General features: G+C 37.7%; 1 protein-coding gene across 1 annotated transcript; it reads right to left on the bottom strand.

Moving 5' to 3' along the window:
• Window positions 1-825: 825 nt before the first annotated feature.
• LOC113235856 (zinc finger and BTB domain-containing protein 24-like) lies at window positions 826-16424 on the bottom strand. Its single transcript, XM_026471778.1, has 8 exons — window positions 15853-16424; window positions 13447-13560; window positions 11202-11345; window positions 8751-8904; window positions 7133-7235; window positions 5631-5757; window positions 5307-5376; window positions 826-1578 (listed from the first exon to the last, which is right to left on the bottom strand). The coding sequence occupies exons 1-8, from the start codon at window positions 16392-16394 to the stop codon at window positions 856-858; spliced, it is 1977 nt and encodes a 658-aa protein (XP_026327563.1). The 5' UTR covers window positions 16395-16424; the 3' UTR covers window positions 826-855.
• Window positions 16425-16900: the final 476 nt, after the last annotated feature.

The following is a 16900-nucleotide window of genomic DNA, read 5'->3' as shown; positions in this document are numbered from 1 at the left end:
TACATAGCGTCATTCACGCTTTAGTCTTCGTTTGTTCGACTGACAGCGAAGCAAGCAAAATAAATAGACAGTACTGCGATGACATTACAATTTAAATTAAACGTTTTAGCTTTTTCATATTCCTTTACATGTCACTACGTTTAAATAGGTTGACTTGGGATATTTTTTTCGTGGTTTTTGTATTAGACCCGTCGTCCATTTATTTGTAATTTATACCATGTATAAATTCTCAAAACACTCACTTTGAATGACGAAATTATTGTCGTAACGTACTTATTCTATTTCGCTATATAATCACATCGGACTCTGTTCTTCGGATGAGGCGAGATAAATTATTTTAATAAATTTCCCATTGCCTGTTTATCGTAATAGATTCTTTGATATTAGAAACGAAAGTAAACCTTATACCGCTGCTATATGGTCGTCTTTATTTAGAGGACGTTAATAGGCGTTAATCGTTCGTCGTCTTTCAGCTATTGTCGTTAGATGGCAGCACGTTGAATTAATATTCAATACATCAAAACGACGTAACTTGCAATAATATTATTGAACTTAACGATATGCCAACAGGGTAAAAGTTTAAATTATATTAACAGTCCAGACTTTGTTACATCTTTTTAAATTAGAAATTACAACCAATTATTATCAAGATTTCATAGTGTTTAACATTATGATAGTGTGACAGCGGGTCTGATAGTAATCGAGGCTTAAGGTCTTTCCATTGTTTTTCTTCTTCCCCGCTTTTAAATTACCTGCTTGCACTTTACTATTGCACTTATAGTTTTTATTATTTATATCATCAATTCTTGTAAATATTTTAACAAATTACACGTTTAAACAATAAGACTATGTAAATTATAATTTACGTTTAGTTCTTTTGAGATCCTGTCTCAAAGCGTTCTTCATATTTGAACGATTATCACTTTCCTCACAGTCCTCCACATTCATGATACTTTTAACTACAGGCATTGGTTCTCTTAAAACGTTCGACCGATCTACTGCATTATCATTTCCACTTATTAATTGTTCTACAATAACATTTTCATATTCTGTACTATTACTACCTTTATGGCTATTTTTTTCTTGTTCGTTATATTCGCCTGTATAGTCGTTTTCTTGTCCTTTACTTTCGTCTACGTTGCCGACACCTTCTTGTTGGCTATTTTCATCTGTTATGCCAATAATTTGTCCGTTTTGTACGTAAATAACTTTAACATTTTTATTATCTACACCTTGTTCTTGAAGTTGTTGTATATATTGAAGAACTTCTGCGATGTCTACCTCGTTTGAGTCAGTATCATTTTGTACTCGAATTTCAACACATTGATCTTGTTGGAAATCGTAATTTTGCGTGTCGTGGGACAATTCTACATCGTGAGCCGATTCCTGAATGCTGTCGTATGTGTCTTGTGTGTTGAGAAATGGTGCGTCAACGTCGTAAGCAGGTTCCTGTTTGATATCCCATGTAACTTGATCTGGGGTAATTGCCATTGCAGTTTGCCGATGATCGGACTTGAATACTATTTTTGCTTGATCTAATTTTGTTTTCGTTAGTGTTGGTAGTAGCTTGAAGAACATCTGATAATAAAAAAAATGTTTTTCATTAACAAGCATCCATAGCTCTATATTGTATATATATTTCATGCAATAACAAAATACTGTGGCGAAACAAAATACGGCGACCACATCGTAGGTAGCAATTTCTTCCAGGTATCCACGAGTAGACAGGATTTTAAATAATAATAATCGGAGGAGTTCAAGATATTTCTAACAAAGCCTAATCGATCAAGTAGGTAGGACAGGTAGTTATAAAATGGTATCATCCAAGATATTTAGAGTTGAGAGTTGGCCAACAAGTTCGTGCCGTTTTTGCCACTATGTGGCTAACTTTAAACAAAGAATAACCTTTTTCTTTTAAATATTATACCGTCTAAAGTCTTTTCAAAAATAATACTTTAGCGCGCTCTTTAAGAATACGCGGGAAATAATCGAAACTGACACTGGCTCAAGCCTAGTGGCGGCCATTGAGAAAACAATATATTTTAAGTTTATAATTAATGAAAAAAGGTCAAAAACTGGTGCATCGTATTGTACACCAAAAAAGGAAACAAATACAATACAATTAAATTAAAAATAAGCGGTGGTACAATGGGCGGTCATATAGGTTTAAGCGATTTCTGCCAGACAACCTTTGGATGGAAGTAATTATATAATTCACAGGAAAAAGACGGCGGTGTATGAAGAATTACTAATCAATAAAAAATAAAAAAACCAATACATATACATATATGAATATCGTAAACTACTATATATTCTTACACCTATAAACATAACATTTCTAAAACATAAATTCAAAACATAAAATACCTAAGCAGTTCAAGTCACACTAAAGTTAGGTAGTGTTCTTTTACCATATTTTTGGATATATTCAATGATTTCGCTTGTTGAATAAACAAAGGTAAAGCGTTCCACAAACGAATAGCCTGAACAGTAAAGGGCTTGTCGTAATACTGGGAGGTATGCAATGGCGTCTTACGTTGGAGAGTTGAAGATGAGCGCAGAAGTCAGGGGTTGGATTGATGGGCGAATTCAAATCGCTCCTTAAGATAAGGTGGTGTGTGAGGAATGAATAAGATGCCATAAAGAATATTAAGAACATGAGCATTCCGGCGAAGTCTAATGGGTAACCACTTCAGCTCCTTGCGATAAATGGAAACATGATCAAATTTCCTCAGACCATAAATGAAACGGATGCAAAAGTTTTGTAGACGTTCGAGCTTGTTGAGCTGTTCTTCGGTTAAATCCAGATAGCAGGCATCAGCATAATCAAGAATTGGAAGAAGAAGAATTTGGGCAAACAATTTTCGGCTGGTCTCAACTAATTGAGGTGCCCAAGATTGCTGCCTATCAATGAGTATACCCAGATTTTTACATTGTCACTAATCTTAATGTAGGTGTCGTCTATAATAACCTGCGGCAAGCGAAACCAATCTATCTTGGATACCATTCTAGAGCTGCCAATAACAATCATTTGCGTTTTCGTTGCGTTTAGTTTAAGACCATATTGTTTACTCCACGTCGAAATATGACGGAGAACATTATTGATTTCCTCAATGGCATTGTGCAGGTTTTCAAGTGAGTGTAAATTGCGCCGGTGAGTGTAAATTTGTAAATCATCTGCATACAGGTGGTAGGATGAGGTGAGACTGGGGGAAATTGAATTATGAGGATCGAGAAGAGAAGAGGAGATAAAACGCCGCCCTGTGGAACGCCAGCACTCATGTCACACCAAGAAAAGAACCTCTCATCAATGCGAACACATTGCCGACGCCCATGTAGGTAACTATGACACCAAGAGATTACCGTTGGAAATATGTTAAGAGTAATGCGTAAAAGTGCAATCAAAATGTCAAAATCAACGTTGTTGAAAGCATTGCTGAAATCAAGCAATGACATTACAGTGAGTTGCTGTTGCGGCATACTATACCTGTACCCTCAAAAATTTGCGATGCCCCCCCGGGGTGTTACATGTTGTACATATAACTAGTTTAACACCACTTGTAAAAACCATGTGACTTGCAAATAAATGAATATGAATATGAATATACCTAATGTTATCAGTGATCCTAACAAGAGCAGTCACAGAACACTGTGTCGTGTGTGTGGGAAGGAAATTCCCCGCTGCTGATAGAAAAATTAAGAATATACCGGATCACAGGTAAAATCTCATCAAGTATGAATAAAAACATTTTACGACCAATATGGTCACTGCCAACAACATTGGACAAATAGATTCTATGCCCTTCTGAACATCACAATCAGTAAACTCTTTTAAAGAAAATGGAGGATGGTCGGCAGTTGGAAGCGAGGAAAGATAATTTAAGGTAGATGTTTTAGTAGGCCCGTCGAAGGCAACCGAATTAGAGAAATGATGATTAATAGCATCAAGGTTTAAATTTTTTGGGAAACTATCTTGCCGTGACTTGCCAACTCCCAGCGACCTAAGAAACATCCAGACTTTAGCCGGATCATCAGTTTCTAAAGAACTATGAATATGTCGGCGTTGTCCATCCCTACACAACCTATTGCAGTGATTAAGACGCTCATTATAGATGCGCTTATTCTCGTCTGTAGGACTGTACTTAAATCTGGCCTTAGCTGTGAGCTTTTTATTCATAGCAGTCCTAACATTCTGGTCTAGCCAAGGTGTTTCATTTTAACTGGCCGTACTGGTGCATGTTTATCGTAAAGGTTCATCAATGTATTGTTAAACTCAGACACTTTGCTATCGATTGATACAGCATTTACAACATTACTCCAGTCAATTTCACGAGCATCACTTCGCAAACAGTCCAAATCAATTCCACGAAAATTGCGCTGCAGAAGAATTTTGGGTTTAGCTTTGGGTGGGCGGATTTTGTAGGAAAGATAAATCAAGTCATGATAAGAAAAAGCATCCGCAGCGCAATGGCCATTTTACTAACGAAGTTCAAAGATGACACAATTATTAAGTCAAGGAGTTGAGTTGGGAAAATTATGTGTCATCAAGTGGAAGAATGGTCATATTGTTAGCCATTATAAGAAATTCAAAACAAGAAGAACGACTATCTTGTATTTCATCATGATAATGCCAAACCATAACGTTCTTCATAAAATAATGTCAAGTAATTTTAAGATATGTAACTGTCCTGACTCAGCATCATCATCCACTGGTAAAGCCACCTCTGCTGGGTAAAGGTTTTCCGAAGTTTGTGCCTCTCGGTTCAATAAAGATTTTTATCATTATTATTATATACATCTTTACAAAGTCATGAACGATTGCCGTTAAGTTGGAACGTGTTACCTCATTCACCTTATTCGCCGGACATAATTTCTACAGATTTTTACTTATCTCAGTCTTTATAAAATTCTTGGAATGGACACGACTTTCATACCGGAGGGACCATCAAACAACAGTTGTATTTTATTGGTAAAACAGGATTTTTTTATGAAAGGGGAATTCTAATACATAATTAAGTATTTTTTTCGTATATCGACTGTGAACTGGCAACCGGTACTTTTTAATACCATTTTATACTATTTCATACTCCGCAGCATTGCAAGAAATTCCATTGTTTTTAATAACATGTGCAATAAAAATATTTAAAAACTACCTATTTTTATTTAATAAACGCTATATAAACGACGCAAACAACTTCGTCCTGTAAAGTTGTCAAAATTGAGATAGTACCGGTTGCCAGTTCACGATTACTTTGATACCGCACGGACTTTTGGTCGAACCAATAGTTAAGACATATCACACTCACCTTTCGTGTGACCAAATTCATACCATGTTCCTTCAGCATATGCACCTTGAGTAAGGACATGCGTGGATATCTGCAACGGGGCAACCATACACAAATATTCTGGTGAGATTAAATGGTAAAAAAATCTTGCAAGATTAAACAATGAATTGCATTAACATGTTGATATGTATAAGCGCCGCCATTAGTGGCAATGGGAAACGTACGTAAGTGATTGTTCGTATGAAAGTTCGCTGGTTTATTACCGGTGTAATAAACCAGCAACAATTATATATATTCTATGGTGCGAAGCGCAAAATTGTGAAAAATAAGAAAACTCAGACTCACCTCTTGGGACAAATTTGGCAGGCGCATGGTGGTGGCAGCCCTCGATGCACCCTGTCCTCGTGCAACTGCAAAGCCATCTTCTGCGCGTACCGCCGCCCGCAAACCTCGCACCCCCATTTGCGGGTCGCTGAAATATTTTTTTTTTATTTATATTTATTTATGATACCAAGTGACGGGACGAAGAAGTCGTGCACCTGTTGGAAGGCGACACGCCTGTCCATAACAGTTGCAGTGCCACTCAGAGCTTTAAAATGCAAACATCGGAGGGGCACTCCCACTGCGCCCGTCACTCTGAAGTGGTCACTTTGGTATTGGGATACCCGTACAAACGCATAAAAGCATCCGAATAAAATACGTACGTCAGACGCCCCAACCGAATTTCAGTCGAATGTAAACTACGCTACTCAAAAAACGCAACACACCCTTACGCGCCCAGTTACACGAAGCGAAAGTTTTCGCGCAGCCGCCGCGCGGCGACCGCCCAGTTACCACGCCTTCGTGGCAAATCTGAATTCTGTTTACTAGGCAACAACATTTAAATTCCTCTGAATAATACTACCGGTCGCCGCGTAGACCAAATTCAATCCAGTCTCGGCCGCGTGCCCGGGACCCTCATTTAAGTTAAAACGTAAAAGCTAAGAAATAGAGCGTATTTTGCCATGACAGTTAGAGGCACGCGGTCGCTGCGTGGCGGCAACGCGGGGTGGGCACGATGAAATTCGTTTCGAATAAATGCGCCCTACTGCTTCAGTGAATTAAATACCTATAGGCACCGCCAAGATTTAATTGTCGTCACTAGTTTTATTTGTAACTCTTGCGGTTACTAAATAGATAGGAGAGGTGGAAAGATATTCGAGAAGACGCTGGATAAATAATAAAGTAAATGTTATAATCGTAAAACCTCATGGCTGTCTATTCACAGTATAAAGCCATACACACATTGTTATACAGAAAAAATAATTGTATTTTTAAAATTTTAATAATAATAATAATAATTTAATTTCATCCATGTGTTTACAACACCACTTTTATGATGGTTTAAGAAAATATAAAAGTATAACAATTAACTTTATACGAGTTTTCCAATAATATAAATCATTCACGTCACTCATACACTCATGGCGGTATATTAATAAAAATGCTGTTTACTTTCCGTGCTAGTCGAAAATGGAATTAATTTGGTAATCCTCAAAAATTGACGTTACGGTAAAAAATCTAACGGAACGGCAAAAATTAGTGAGCAAATTCGAAAAAAATGGCGGTTTTTTTCTAGTTACGGTTTTTATACGAATGAATTTTTAATTTCAGCTATTACGTTTTGAGTTTAACAACTTACTATTTGTAACCTTTTTAAGCTGATGTCTCTACAATGCTCTTTAAATAAATAAATAATGGGTGAGCGGTACCAGTGCTGTGCACCTATTTGACCACTGCTGACGAAATAAGCCTTTGACGAAATAAAATAAACCTTTGACAAAATCAATTAAAACCTGGCAACTTACGGTTATGCGTGTCCATGTGAGAGGCGAGCGCGGCCTTGAGCTTGAACGAGCGCTGGCAATGGTCACAGATGAATTGGACGTCGCGATGTTTCGATAGGTGGCGCTGTGGGGTTAACATTTCAATTACATCCTACAGTGAACCACACGTTAAAACTATTATTAGCAGAACCTATGTACATGTAAAAGATTACAATAACAAAGTGCTAAAGCTAGGGAGGGGCGGAGTGTCCGTTCTCTTTACTTTTTTGTTCTCTGGTCTCAAGTTTTTTTTTTTGTTTATAACATCAAGTGACGGGACGAACAAGTCGTGCACCTGATAGTAAGCTACACGCCTGTCCATGACAATTACAGTGCCACTCAGAGCTTTAAATTGCAAAGATCTGAGGAGCACTGACACGCGCCCGTCACCCCGAGACGTAAGTTGACAAGTCCCATGTGCCTGTAATTTCACCAGCACCCTTACCCTTCAAAACCGAAACACAGTGATGCTGATGTTGTGACACCGACTCTTGACTCAGTTGTCAGGAACTTTATTATTACGTAACTATTTGATAACAATAATGTATGTAACGTATTTTTCTTATAACGAATCTGGGTAGATATTGCGAGGTGTGATAAGATAACAGATGGAGTAAAGCGACAATAGAATGGTGGACCATAGACGTTGCAATACGTCCGAAACGTCGAGGTAATTAAAATATGTTTTATACGTGATTAAGTCCCGAATTAAGAACCAAATAAGAGAATGGTGGTCAAGAAATGGTATTGAAAACAAGGAAAATCCATATTCACGCTTCTATAGTCCATTTCTTTAGGTACTTAACTAAATGTAAACAATCTCGAGATGTCTATTTAATGAAATATACATTTATAAAATGATTCTTACTTACCTTCAAATACAAAATACAAATACTTAGCTTCATACGAAATTGCATACCTATTTTTATATCTCCTGATTTGTAAAACATATGTTTCAATAAAAAGATGTATCAAGATTGTTTACATTTAGTTAAGTACCTAAACAAACGGACTATACTCTTATTACAATTCCCTCATGCTCGCACCTCACATCCCCTCACCTAATTACATGCATATACATATACACATTTACACGCACACTTAAAAACACACTTACACACTTATACACAACGAATTATCGCAATTGTCAATGTACGAGTATATCATTCCAAGTTGCAATTATATACTCAGATAATTCGAGCCACTTTGCATCGTCAGTACTAAATGTCCTTGGATTAAATAATGTTTGATTGATCAATAACTTATTGAAGTTTGAAACTAGTGTACTAAACGTCATTTTCAAAAGGTTTTGTTGAAAATTTGAATTAGCGAAACCGGGAAAAACTCTTCAATGTTAATAGAAAAATAAAAAAGGCAAGTTGGCTCGATTTATGTGTTTGGGAGTGTATTTTCCAAGGGGTGGAGCCCTGGTGATCTGAAATACAGACCTTACGTCTAGTTTAGGGACCAGTCTCCCACAGTACAAATATTGTTTTTATGTATTGTTCTTGATATTAAGCTCAATGTACCACCTATATTGTGGTGAGAAAATAAACATCTTAAGCCTATTGGCCACGCCACCCGGCCGTGCGGTACTCACGGAGAGGGCAGACTTGGAGGTGTACTTGGCGCGGCAGTGCATGCAGGCGTAGGGTCGCGCCCCCGTGTGCAGGTGGTGGTGCGAGTCCAGCGCCGTCTTCGAGCTGAACCGCGCCGCGCAAAGGTTGCACGAGAACTGGTGCTTCGCGGCAAATCTGCAGCAGGGCCAGCATGACCAGCAGGTCGATTAACCTTACGATAACTCAGTTCAGTTGTCGACCGCTTCGATTTCATATCGTACGATTTCTTTTCATTTTTATTCACAACACCCGAATTGAACGTCAAACTGTCGTATTCGAAACCGAACCGAAATGACGTCACACCCGTACGATTACTCGAACTTCTCGATCAGCAAATGCTACAAACGCTATTCAGAACACAGTTATCGAATGAAAGTTACCAAGTCTTATTGTTTACAAAGCAAGAATGTAATATGGAAATCTCTTATTATTTTCAATAAAGTCTGGATTTTGTTCAAATTTATTAATTTATTTGAATGCAAGAATTTTCATTTTTGTATTCTTATTTCACCGACTAACTCCGTAAACGCTATTGGATAACAATATCGTATCCGAATCCGGGGGCTACTCTCGATCTCCGTCCGACATCTGTCCGAAACAATTACTGTCAAATAAGTAATATTCGACAAAATTAAAAGACAAGTATCCAGTATGAAGCTTCATTCGCATCACGGATCTATTCATTTGGTCAAGTATTGCTTATTTGGCAGTAATTGTTTCGGACGCATGTCGGACGGAGATCGAGAGTAGACTCCCAGATTCGAACGTTTATCGCGTATGTTCTGAATAGTTAGCCCTTTGATTCGAGAACTATATCCAATCCAACGATTCGGTTAAAATACCGAAGAGTTCTGAATCGCATGCTGGTCGGTGACTAATCAACGCTCTGTGTAAAAACTTTATTAAATTTGACCTACTTATGCTGTCCCGAGTTTTTTCTTTCCATACAATGAAGTCATACTTATAAGAAACTGAGTCTATTAGCATTAAAAGAAAATTAGTAAATTTTATTAATTTTACATGAAAACCCGATTTTTTCGTTCCATACAATAAAATCCCTTCATGAAAATAACTAAACTACTACTAACGAACTTAAAAAAATTTTGATCAATTTTGTTCATTTTTATGGATAGACGTTTGACCAAAAAATTTACTATGCCAAAATTCTTTTCACAAAAAACGACTTAATGGTTTCTAAGACAGTTTCCTTGTATCTTCTATGGTTTCGAATTTCCCCATACTGTTCCATTACAAAAAACGTTTTGTGTAGCTCAAAGGTACTTCTTACTCGTAACTCTCACAATGGTATTTTTAAATTTCCGTATTTGTTTTTGTATGTTCCACCATATTTGGAAAAAATATTTATTATTTACATCGTTAAACACACAACACCATCAGAGATACCAGTCCGGATTCGAACCCATGACTCTCTGTTTGAGAGGCGATAGATCAAACCATTAAAGCTTCGATATTATATATGCAGTACTAATTAATATGTTTTAATTTATTCTAATTTCCATTATTAATTAATAATAAATTTAACTTAATAAAAATTCATATTGTTACAATAAAATAATTTTGTAAAACAATGTAGCGTAAATTGGAATATTTCTTTGTAAAACCAAAAATAAGTAAAAACTTTTGTAACTCGTGAAAAAATAGGGTGGGTTGCATTAATATTAGACATAACTGGTTAATGACTGCACCACCTCAGTCAACCGTGACCATGGGACCTGTAAAGAGCCAGAAATGTCGGTTTGTTTGTAAAAACAAATATACGCGATTTTAGTCCGCAAAAATAGTTTATTTCCTATGTGTAACAATTGCGAAAACCCGAGAACTCGATTAAATTAACATTTTTATAAAATGTCACTTTCAGATATATTATTATTATTATAATTTTTGCAATTAATAGACTGTTGGCAGCCCCATAGGAGAACGGTCGCTTCTCAATTGGGAGTGCCACCATTGGAAACCCTATGATAGCTTGTACAGTCAAGAGTACGTCAAGCTTGACACTTTGTACTTTGGACCGTTCTTATCGTAAGTGGCATAGAGTTGGATTTAAATCTTAAGTGTCAAGCTTGACGTGCTCTTGACCCTGTACCTATAACTTTAATTAGTCCAAGACCTGTCTTGTTGCAATTTGCACAACCCTAGGAAAATGTGTGAAGTCCACTCAGCTGACCACTTAGCAGTGGGACTTTTATTCATGATATCAAGTGACGGAACGAACAAGTCGTGCGCCTGGTGGTAAACGACACGCCTGTCCATAACAGTTGCAGTGCCGCTCAGAACTTTGCCACTGCACTGTGCCCATCACCTTGACTGAAAAGTCTCATAAATATGCCTGTAATTTCATCAGCACATACATGGATGTATGATGATAAAAATACAAGTTAAAGAATATACCTTATTTATATAATACTCACTTAGCCCTGGCTTTCATCTCAACCGGATCAGGCAGAAAGGGTCGACCGCGACCCTTCGTGCCGAGGCTGCGCGCGCGCGCCTTTAACACTACCACCGCGTCCACCGCGCGGCAACGCTTCTCGTGTTTATATAGGTTTGTTGTACTGAAATCACATATCAAATTACAGTAGATGATTCCCACCAGGATGTTTAACGCGTCCTAGAGGCATATGGTGTCTCAAACGCGTAGCAGTTTTCATCCACCGTTTTAAAAAAAATATATATAAATTATTAAATTATAAAAACATTACCATAATCGCTTGGAACACCGTGTCTCAAGACGGTGCGGTGTTCCAAGCGGCGGGTTAACCTTCTAAGGCCCCGAGTACATCAAAATGTACGGACAACGGCACATCAGACTACACATTTTTGTTCGAAAATCGCTTCCAGTGCAACGGAACAAGATACGTCAATGTGTAGCTTGATGTGCTGGCGTGTGTACATAATATGTGAAGTGATTCAGACCCAGATAATATTATTCCTATGATCACATACACGCTCAGTGTATATATACATTATAATAAAATTATAGCATTCAAATTTAGCGCTATATATTTTATATGACCATAGCGTATCTAGAAAAATACTTTGAAGAATCCCGGTTGCGTTTTTCATAAAAAACTAAGGACGTACTTGCTTGGGCTTGAAGTATGTAATTATATTTAATACATTTCAATGTACAGTCAATGCTCTAAGATATCGCGGATCCTTTGGTTCTTAGGGTCGTATTCTAGAACTCTACTCAATGCTCAAGTCAGGATTGCACTGGAAACACAAGTAATGGAAATACGACTCTAATGACAGGGACTTAAGTATGATTTCGAGTGCTTTAAACCATACACAAATCCTGACTTGAGCATTGAGTAGAGTTCTAGAATACGACCCTAAGAGCTTACTTACGAATTCAACAGAAAAATGTAATGAAAGATCGAATTGGCTTATACTTAAAACGTCATTCCCTAATAATGCTAGAATAAAGTCATACGAAAATGAATTTTAGGGTGGACCGGTGAAAAAAATGTTGTTTAACACCTTTCTTCAAAATGATCTGCTCAGAACCTTATTAGTACCTAGCAGTAGAGCTACATGTGAAAGAGTTCATCCAGGGTAGTACTGCCACCTTACCTATTTCTACCGCCAAGCGGTAATGTAAGCATTACTGCGTTCCGGTTTTGTACCTAAGGGAGCTGGTGAAATTACAGGCACATGGGGCTTGTCAACTTATGTCCCAGGGTGTCGGGCTTAGGTGTTCCTCAGATCTTTGCGATTTAAAGCTTTGAGTGGCACTGCAACTTTTATGGACAGGCGTGTCGCTTTCCACAGGCGCAGGACTTGTTCTTCCAGTCACTTGGTATTATAAAAAAAACCAAATTGACGGACTGTGGACAAGGTGCACCCTTTTTCCCTTAACTACCAAAATCATTAGGGACACCATCCCCCGTAGCATGGCTCATGATAGTCGCGACGCGTGCGATAAAATTGAAATAAGCGCTCGCTATTGGCTGTCTCAATCAGATCTGATTTATTTCAAATTTATCGCGCATGTCGCGACTATCATGCGTTGCCATGCTACGGGGGCAGGTGTCTCTAGACCGCGTGCCGTGTTAAACAGACACACACGCACGTATAAATACGCGTACCAACTTGGCTTGCGCAAGTTTTTTTTTATGATACTAAGTGACAGGACGAACAACGGTAAGCGACACGTCTATCCATACTGTTATGCAATTTTCTGTTAGGCCAATTTTCTGCGATGATCGAGACAATGAAACTGCAGTGCCACTCAAAGCTTTAAATCTCACAGATTTGAGAGGCACTGCCTCAGCGCCCGTCACCCTGAGTCATAAGTTGAAAAGTCCCATGTGCCTGTAATTTCACCAGCACCCCTACCCTTGACAGCCGGAACGCAGTAATGCTCACATTACTGCTTGGTGGCAGAAATAAATTAGGTGGCAATACTTCCATGGACGAACTCTTTCACAAGGAGCTCTGCAACTAAGTTTACTCGCAGTGAAACTCAACCATCTTAACTGGACCATTGTACATTTAGAGGATTTATTTTCTTTTCACAATAACAACATGTGAGTAGATGTAAAGCTTTGGCTTCCCAGGAATTTTTAAAAGAGTTATACGGAGTACCAATGTATGTTGACTGGAAAGTTCAAACGCAAATGGTATCTTATTGACAGAAAGATAAGTTAGTACCTCCGAAAGTCAACTCCACAAGCGTAACAGACGAGATATCTCTGACCATGTTTCTCTTGCCAGTGCCGACCTGCAGCGGGCTGCGTCTCCGAGATAAATCCGCACTTTACACATCTGCAAAGAATGTGAATGAGATAAATAAAACTATACCACTAAAAGTGGAGATAGACAGGACTGAAATCCACTTGAAAAGTGTAGGAAAAGTAAAGTTGTTAAAAAACTTTTGCATAAAAAAAATTATTTCATCATTCAATTAAAATTTCCGTGAAATAGTGATTTGTATCAGTCTGTTTACCTACTAATCACGTCACGCGTTCTTTGTTGACAAGTAGTGCCGTTTGCGAGGCATTTTTTCTAAATACGTTTAAACATTTCAGGGACTTGAAAAGCTTTATTTAAGTAAAATAATATTTTTTTGACTGTATATATTCATTATGGTTAATTTTAAATGTTTTTTGAAAATTATCGTTAAGTTGTTCAGGTAGTTTTAAGAAAACAATTTAAAATTTCCTGTACAACCTAACTGTAGGAAAGTGGAAGCGACAGCCTCAGTTGGAGGACAGACTTGCTTCAGCTGTGCTAAATACCAACTAGCCACCTTGGATTCAATCGACAAGCATGCCAAGAGGCTTATAGGTGACTTGGAATTAGTAGAGGCGAAACTACAGAGCCTTGAACACCGCCGTAAAGTTACTAAGGTAATAATTCTACAGGATATGTCACGGAGAGTGTGCGATGGAATTGCATAATTTGATTCCGCCTTCCCCTTCATCGCGGGGCTATACGTACACAGACGTACACCCCTATGTTGTGGATATTCCCAAAATTCGCACGAATCGTCTCGCTTCCACATTTATATGGCGAGGGAGAGAGTGGAATTCCCTGCCTGCTTACTTATTCCCCGAACGCTATAACTTCGACCTTTTCAAGGCAAGAGTGAATAGGCATTATTTACGTGTGCATGCTACATCGTCGACCTCATCAATCACTTTCCATCAGGTGAGATGGAGCTCAAACGCACACTTATTTTTTTATAAAAATAAAAATCTCCTGTGCTAAATGCACACCTAGGGCGCGGCCGCACTACTAAGGCGACTGCGACGCGACGGACGGTGATTTCGAGAAAACAAAGTCATATAAACATGTGTCGGTGGCCGCACTGCAGAAACGACAAGCGAAATTTATTTGTTCATATCGTAAAGAAATTTCAAATCTTCTACAAGCAAGAAGATCCGCATTAAATAAAATTATTCAGCGACCTGGGACGACACTTGAATTTCGTTCGATCATATCAAACGTTTATAGATGAACTGAAATGTGATGAGAAAAACTTTTGGGATTATTTGAGAATTAAATATTTTGTAATAATAATTTTGTAAACGATAAATTACCGTCATGATCTAGTGGGAACAGCTAGACACCACAGTCGTTTAACGATAAAATAATCGTCCACGGCACAGCCACGACAGATAGTCGTGATATGGGAACAGGCTAGCGCGACAGTTGTCCAGTGATAAATAAAACGTCACGACATAGTGGAAACGCGCTCTTATTCTTCCCATTACCATGACAATCTGTCGTCGTAACGACAAAAAAATCATGTTCGACAATTAATCGGGTCGTTCTATATGTGAACAACTTCATTTAAATATACAAGCCACAACATTGTAAACTGCACGACTATCTGGTGTCATGACATAGTGGGAACGGACCCTTACTGATATGGGACTTAACTTGAATTTTTAGTCTGATGTTAGATATTATGTTTGTTCTTAACACTCTACACCAGGATCTGCACACTACACCATACCATACCATCGACGTAAATATTGCCACATGAAAAATTTATTTTTGTAAAAATTTATATGAAATTATAGTCCCCACTTAACCATCCCGTCAAGTCAACTATGGCTTGATCGGATGCAAAAAGGGTAAACTACTAAGTTTCATCTTTGTTTTCGTCATGATGAAATGATGATGGTTTACCAGCAAGCAATAAGTATAATAAAAAGTTTGATTGGTCTCTTCCAAAATCAGTTTTGATTCTCATGAAATCTACAGATGGCACTAGTCATTTACACTGCTACCACAATTACAACCATTTTACAACCAAATTTTGAACAAATAGGACACCTATTTTATTAAAACTGGATTTTGATAGTACTTAGTAACATGTGGCAACACTAGCACTAAAAACCAATGGCTTATTACTTGACTTGCCCTTGAAATACTCAGTCATTGGCAGCTTTGCCCTTTAAGCAATTTTGAAACCAGAACATGTTTGAAAAAGAACATGCCGTTCTAATTACATTTGGTAACGCAACAGTTAAATGATAAGCATGATGATTTTATGAGAGGGAATGATTCAATTTTTAATTAAATCAGGAAAAATTTTTTCAAACTTACTCAAACATAGCGCCATTCATAATAAAGTAATCCCTTGGAGGCAACGGAGCCTTCACATTCCTCATGATTTCAGCCAAGGTTTCCACCAGCGTCTCTGAGTCCTCGGCCAATTCCGGATAAGACTGTTGAAGATCTTTTACAAAAGATTTACATTCTGAAGGCTTGAGCATCTTGTACCGGCGCTCCTCTTTGTTACCTTTTCGTGTTTTACTCCGTTTTGAAATTTTAATGTACTCTTCTTCTTCTTCCGATTCGACGTAATCGGAATTCGCATTTGGAGTATATTCGTCATCGTCATCTTCATAATCAAGAAATTCAGCTTGAGATTCTTCTAATTCCTTCTTTATTTCAAGTTCTGCTTCAGTCTGAAAATTCTGCAATACTTCTCCATGTTTCTCCACTGTTTCTATGAGTTCTTCAACTTCCAGTTCTTCAATAGGAGTTTCTTCCAAAACTTCTTGTCTAACCCTCGTAGGTTGAAACTTTGTTCCCTCATCTTCATTTCCAACTATAACCACAATCATGTCGTCATCTTCCTCCATTCTGACCTTCTTGGGCTTTGTTTCCTAACCCTTGAAAAATATAATAAAAGTAGAAATAATTTCATATAGCCCCGCCAACTATACATGCCAAGTATTTGATGATAAAATAAAAACGCAAAGACATCAGACGGGTCAGCCATTATATATTTAGTGCAAAAACAGTTTTACATTAAATCTTTATCCAACTGCAACGAATACTTACCATAATATTTTAAAATCAAAGGCAAACGCAAAGCTAAATCCGCTGTAAGTAAACGGAAATATTCTCTAACAATTACAAAATTGAACAATATTTTCCTTTGCCTCACGCACTCGTTTAAGATAATGGATGAACAGAATGCAATATCGTCATAATTACCATTGGACGATATGTTACTTTGGCATTTAGTTAACCAATGAAATCGGATATCACGGATTGTAATTATTGAGAGCGAGGAATGTGATTGGTTCATAGTACTCGATTCTAAATAATAATCATCATACTAGGGCTGAATTGAATATCGATA

This window comes from Hyposmocoma kahamanoa, unplaced genomic scaffold (assembly GCF_003589595.1).
Source record: "Hyposmocoma kahamanoa isolate Upper Pololo Valley unplaced genomic scaffold, ASM358959v1 88, whole genome shotgun sequence".
In the NCBI taxonomy this organism is placed as follows: domain Eukaryota; kingdom Metazoa; phylum Arthropoda; class Insecta; order Lepidoptera; family Cosmopterigidae; genus Hyposmocoma; species Hyposmocoma kahamanoa.
This window is presented reverse-complemented; position numbering and strand designations above follow the sequence as displayed.